General features: G+C 42.6%; 1 protein-coding gene across 1 annotated transcript in view; it reads right to left on the bottom strand.

The window, feature by feature from the left end:
• Positions 1-239: 239 nt before the first annotated feature.
• The window catches only part of LOC123767775 (uncharacterized), a 65,379-nt gene continuing 58,607 nt past the window's right edge, over positions 240-7,011 (bottom strand). The window contains exon 3 of the mRNA XM_045757822.2: positions 240-384. Within this exon, the coding sequence (XP_045613778.2) occupies positions 260-384 (125 nt within the window). The 3' untranslated portion in view covers positions 240-259. The remainder of the gene's footprint in view (positions 385-7,011) is intronic.

The raw sequence follows: 7,011 nt of genomic DNA, 5'->3' as shown, positions 1-7,011 counted from the left end.
CAACAGGGTGGGATTAATGTACCATTATTTACTCTTGTGCTGACCCTACCACAGGGTGGAATACAAAACCTTATATTAACTTTGATTAGAGTATATACAAATGTATATAAATCATTTTGTGTATTCATTATTTGTGTATATAAATTTTGAGTGCTGCTGAATGTTCACTATTACATCTAATGGTGATAATGAAGAGCTACCCAGAATAAATTCTAATAGTGACATTCAAGTACTACTAAAAATTCTTAGCTATTTATTGTTAGGTAGGTGCAGAAAACATACGTATGTTGAGGGATAAACGTTGCCAGGTTATTATTGCCCCCAAGCTGCAGACCACGAAGACAATAATCTTGAGACTTGATGCAGGAATTACTGACAACACCCCTGAAAATATTAAACACGATATAGAACAGAGGAATGAGTGGGCCAAGGTAGAAGAGGTAATCCTCATGCCGAGATTGCCTACCATGATGAAAATAAGGTTCGAAGAAATCTCCATGGCACAGAAAGCCCTCAGCCAAGGTATTATCCATTGCAACTACTACCACCTTAGCACGGACAACTACAACCTTGAACAGGAGGAATACTATAACATTACCCCTTGTTGGACATGCTATAAATACGATCACACAGTAGCAGAGTGCAAACAAACGGGCAATGTATGTTCAGAATGTGCCGGGCAGGGACACACATACAGAGACTGCACAAATAAATCAAACCCCAAATGTCTCAACTGTGAGGGTCCTCACCGCACACTGGCATCAATATGTCCCACTAGGAAGGACATCCTAAAACAAAAAAGGGCCGAAGCCACAGCCAAAAAGACAGCAATGGCCGATAATACCTATGCATGTATAACTACCACCAATGCTTGGTCAAACAAGGTATCACATAATCCAGCAAACACTACCCCACACACTCCAACAAACATGACCTCACAGGTAAATGGGGACCTACCCACAAAGATCCTGAGCAGTATGATCTTTGCTCATTTAGAAAACATAGCAAATCCAGGGTCATTTGGATCCATAATTAAAGAAATGTACAAGAGGAATGGTCTCCCATTGATGGAATTCCCAGACACTCCCTCCTCCACTAAAATTATAAAAGCCCTGGTGGACAGTAATGTAGTCAGCACTACCCCAACTGTGACTAACTCCCAACAAGTGCCAGCACCCACGACTCCAGCAACCATCAACAAGCCAGAGGAAGACAAAACACCACCAGCAACTACCACTCAGGACCTCCGCAGAGGGCCCACACAAACAACAAAACATACAAGTACCACAGGGTACACAGGATCAGGGACACGCAACGGCTATCACTGTTTCCCGCACACCCACAGACAATGTTGCACACTCAAACCCAGTCACCCAAGCCTCAGTAGAGGTCCCAAACAAAATCAATTTCTTCTCAAGAAAAGCAACCCAGTTACCCTCAAGACTCTCCAAGAACAAATAAAAACTCAGCACATAAAATTCCAACACAACATTCCCGATGTCACTACGAGTGACGTGTACGACCGGATGATGACGGGTACTTTTCACCAAAACCAAAACCCCATAACCATTCAACAGATGAGAGGCGAGGAGTTTAACACAATGCGCAATGGTTATAGACCGATCCCAAACAATCCACAAGGTGGAAGAGACCCATCTGATTCAACATAGCCATCCAGTCATTAACAATAATTCAACACAATGTTCTATGTTGAACTCCGCACAGAGCATTGCAACTCGACAACCTGTACAGAGAAATAGACCCTGATATAATACAGTACTCATTAATAGCCATGGAAAAAAGAGTGGTGAGAAGATCAAGATCTTCAATTACAAAATTTATCAGGTCAACAGAGCTGACCAGGCCAACAATGGAGCGGCAATTGCCGTAAAAAGAAATATTCCACACAAAATTTTAGATAACTTTCAGGAGAACTTCCTGGCAATTGAACTCCAAACCACGAAAGGTATAATCTTCATAGGAACATGCTACCAACCACCAAGACGTCCTTACCTTCCCCTTGCCAACATCATGAAACTCACCAGAAGGAACAGACCTGCCTACTTTCTGGGAGATCTAAACACCAAGCACAGAATACTGGGACATGGAAGGAACAACCAAGCAGAAGCCATCCACAATATGATAAGGAACGGAAATCTAACCCACCTGGGCCCAGACTTCCCAACTTACGTCAGACAAGGACACAGTGGTAAACCAGACATAATACTGTACTGTCAAACCACCACCACCACTTCCTAAACACCCGCATAGAAAGGGGCCCTGTGAGCACAAACGACCACCTACCAATAATAATGACGCTCTCAACTAACCCCCATTCAGAAACCCTCACCACCAAGACGTCAATACACTAAAACCGACTGGGAAGCGTTCAAAACCAGTGCACAGGTTTTAATGGAAAGGAAACATCGTGCATAAACGCTGAGTTAAATACATGGATTAGCACCATAGAAAAATGCATGAATAATCACATCCCCGTAGCTCACCATATAACGCTCCCACACCCCCCCCCCCCCAGTCACTGATGCACTCAGGACACTGCAAACCAGATATAACAACCTTCTACAACTCATAACACAACACGGGTGGACGGATGAGCGCAAAAGACTACAAAGGGAACTACAAGATGAGCTGCAAGATCTATGCAAAACAGAGTACACCAAACAATGGGATGACCTAACAAGCAAAATCCAAGTCGACTACAGAAACCCAGGAAAGTTCTGGAAAAAAGTAAAGACCCTGATGGGAAGCTCTTCTGAGGAAACACCCTACATCATAGACACCTCAGGAAATAAACTATGAGAGAGAACAAGAACAGGAATTCAGGAAGTTCTGGGAAAAAATAGTCAGGATAAACCTGCAAGAAAATTTAAATTTTTGCCCAATTAATAAAAGGGAAATTACAACTCAAGTCGATAACAGAGCTGCAGCACTACTCCCAACGTGAACAATAGACCTTAACAACATACGCGATGACTGCCACCTTATAAAACACATAACCATTGCAGAGGTCCATAAAACAATTATGGGTTTCAAGAACAAGGCGCCGGGCAACAGCAAGATAAATAAGATGGTATTATCCAACCTACCAGTGATTGCACTCCATCAATACACATGTATAATAAATGCAGCTCTTGCATCTGGACTATTCCCAACATACTTCCAGAATGTAACAATAAGATTAATCCCCAAGCCAGGTAAACCCCCAACTCAAACTGAAAACTATAGGCCAATTTCCCTCCTAGAATTACCAGGTAAAATATTTGAAAAAATTATCAGAGACTTGTGAAGTACATGGAGGAAGGGAAGTATAACACCAGGCAGCATGGGTTTAGAAACTGCAGAGGGGCTGATACAGCTATAGCCCTGATCTACGAGCATGTAGCCAACGCAGTGTCGAAAAAAGATGAGTAATATAGTGCTTATAGCAATATATTACTATATTACACTATAATATAGTGCTTATATAGAGAGACGTTTCGAAAGCCTTCGACAAGTGTGGCACACAGGCCTAAAATATAAGATATCTGAACTAGGACTTCCTGAGAGATTTACTGCTACTCTCTGCAGCTTTAGACAACAGAACTGCTAGGCTTAATATCGGCAGCTACTTGGGTGATGTAACAGAACTGAAAAGTGGAGTACCACAAGGAAGCTGCCTCTCCCCCACTCTATTCAACATATATACAGCTGACCTACCCCAACCCCAACATGGAGAATACATCATATACGCTGACGATGTTACCCAAAAAATTTGCCAACCGGGACCATCAAAGCCGCTACTAGCCGACAAGATGAAGGTAGCAATTGAACTCAAACAACTTTGAGAAGCAATGGAAAATTAGCACCAACAAACAAAAGTTTCAGATAATAAACATTGCGAAAAGAAACCCGGACCCCATCACCCTTGACAACCATCCGATCCAATATGTGGAGGTAGGCAGGCAGAATACTGGGACTTATGATCAATAGAACAGGGATACAAATTCACGCAAGGGACCGACTAAACAAAGCCAAAGCAGCCTTAGGAAAATTGAGGAGATTCCGAAGCCTCAGTACTAACATCCAGATTAACCTATATAAGGCTCGAGTTCGGCCACATCTAGAGTATCCCCATACACTACACAACATAAAGAAAACATGCAGAAACTGCAAGCAGTGCAAAATAAGGTGCTAAGGAGAGCAGCAAAACGCCATCCATGAACTCCTGGACATACAGCCAATAAACATCAGACTGCAGCACCAAGCCATCAGGGTGTGGAACACCATTGAAATGTTAGAGGACCCATTGTTAAAAAGATTGCTCCAAGATGAGACGCCCCGCTCCCACAGCTGGTGGCCCAAGAGCCTCAATTCACTTGATGAAAACCCAGCCCCACAGTACATAATTCCCAGATGATACACTAACCAGATATCCTTCCCCCATAATTGAAAAATTGAGTATGTATGTGTATAGTTATATATAAATAAAAATATATATATATATAATATATATAATATACATATATATATATGTCGTACCTAGTAGCCAGAACGCACTTCTCAGCCTACTATGCAAGGCCCGATTTGCCTTATAAGCCAAGTTTTCATGAATTAATTGTTTTTTGACTACCTAACCTAACCTGACTTTCGGCTACGTAACCTAACCTAACCTATTAAGATAGGTTAGGTTAGGTAGGGTTGGTTAGGTTCGGTCATATATCTACGTTAATTTTTGCTCAAATAAAAAAAGATTGACCTCATACATAATAAAATGGGTAGCTTTATCATTTCATAAGAGAAAAATTAGAGAAAATATATTAATTCAGGAAAACTTGGCTTATTAGGCAAATCGGGCCTTGCATAGTAGGCCAAGAAGTGCGTTCTGGCTACTAGGTACGACATATATATATATATATATATATATATATATATATATATATATATATATATATATATATATATATATATATATATATATATATATATATATATATATATTAATTATATATATATAATTATATATATATAATATATATATATATATATATATATATATATATTAATTATATATATATATATATATATATATATATATATATATATATATATATATATATATATATATATAATTTTATATATATATATAATTATATATATATATATATAATTATATGTATATAATTATATATATATATATCATCAGTCATCACCAGTGAAGACACAGTTGCCACCAGGGATGCCGATACAGCACAAGCCCTGAGGGAAAAACACCCACCCAGAGCTCCTCGTGACGACAGTGTTTCCCTAGTCGGTGTCACCAGAGCAGAACCCCTGTGTGTGCTCGAATCCATGGTGCACAAAGCAGCTTTATCCTTCCCACCAGGATCAGCAGGTGGGTTCACAGGACTACGACCCAACCACATCAAACAAATGCTCAACCCTGCACTGGGAGACATTGCACAGGGCCTCCTGGTGGAACTAACTAGATTCGCCAACACATGTCTAGCTGGCAACATACCAGAGACCATACGGCCTCTCTTTTTTGGCGCTACCCTCTGTGCCCTGAGGAAAAAAGATGGAGGAATCAGACCGATAGCTGTCGGCAATTCACTCCGGCGTCTCGTCGCTAAGGTTGCTGCTAGAGCAGTTAGTCAGGCAGCAGCCGACATGCTGAAGCCAAAACAGCTTGGGTTTGGCATTCCCCAAGGGTGTGAGGCAGCGGCTCATGCAGCTAGAGCCTACATTGCCAACATTACGAATGAAAAAGCCCTGATAAAGCTGGACTTCAAAAATGCTTTCAATCTGGTTAGAAGGGATGCAGTACTCAGTGCAGTTCATCGCCTTTTTCCTTCCCTCTACCCGTTTGTAAACTCATGCTACAGCAAGAATCTAACCCTGCTTTTTGGGGAACATGAAATTGAATCACAAGAAGGTGTCCAACAAGGTGACCCCCTTGCTCCTTTTCTGTTCTGCCTAGTTATCAAGGAAGTCACCGATAACCTGTCCAGTGAGCTCAACATTTGGTTTTTGGATGATGGTACTCTAGCCGGCTCCCCAGCCTCACTCTTGGACGACATAAGAATAATCCAGGAGCAAGGAGCAAGCCTAGGCCTCACCCTGAACCCTTCCAAGTGCGAAATAACCTCCACCAACCAGCACATAATAGAGCAAATAAAGGTTGTTTTGCCTGACATTCATACAACCAACCCTGAGGACAGCACACTCCTAGGTGCTCCTCTTGGAAGGAATGCCATCGACGTGGTCCTTGGTAAGAAGATCACTGACCTGAAGAGGATGAACGAGAGGATTGAAGACATCGATGCTCATGATGCACTTTACCTCATCACCAGATGCTTGTCCCTTCCCAGGCTGACCTACTTTCTAAGATGTTCGCCATCTTTCAACAATATTAAATTAGAAGAGTATGACAGCTTGCTGAAATCAACACTAGAAAAAGCCCTCAATCTTTCCCTCAGCGACTCACAGTGGAAACAGGCCTCCCTTCCTGTCAGACTCGGGGGCCTTGGTGTGCGCACAGCAACACAAATTGCTGTACCAGCATTCCTGTCCTCTTCAGTGGGGTCTGACAACCTGGTGAAGGAATTCCTACCTGAGCACCTAGTTCAACAGGCAGGGGTGCATGATCCCAGCTTCACAGACTGCACAACCAAATGGGTCTCTCTCGCAGGACCAGCACCCCAACCACCGCCTTCTGAAGCCCATAAGCAATCCAGCTGGGATCGCCCCATTGCCGACCAAGAAGCTGCAACTTTGCTAGAAGCTGCGACGACACCACATGACACTGCCCGACTTAGAGCTGTAGCAGCTCCCCATGCAGGTGATTTCCTATTAGCAACCCCAATGTCAGCAACCGGCACCCGTCTCACACCGCAGGCCCTCCGAATTGCCGTGGCTCTTCGCCTAGCTGCCCCAATCCACACCGAATACAGGTGTATTTGCGGCGAGGCAGAGGCCGACAGATATGGACGGCATGGCCTTCTTTGCCAAAGG

Source organism: Procambarus clarkii, chromosome 60 (genome assembly GCF_040958095.1).
Source record: "Procambarus clarkii isolate CNS0578487 chromosome 60, FALCON_Pclarkii_2.0, whole genome shotgun sequence".
Classification (NCBI taxonomy): Eukaryota; Metazoa; Arthropoda; class Malacostraca; order Decapoda; family Cambaridae; genus Procambarus; species Procambarus clarkii.
The sequence above is the reverse complement of the archived record's forward strand: the minus strand, read 5'-3'. Positions and strand labels throughout refer to the sequence as shown.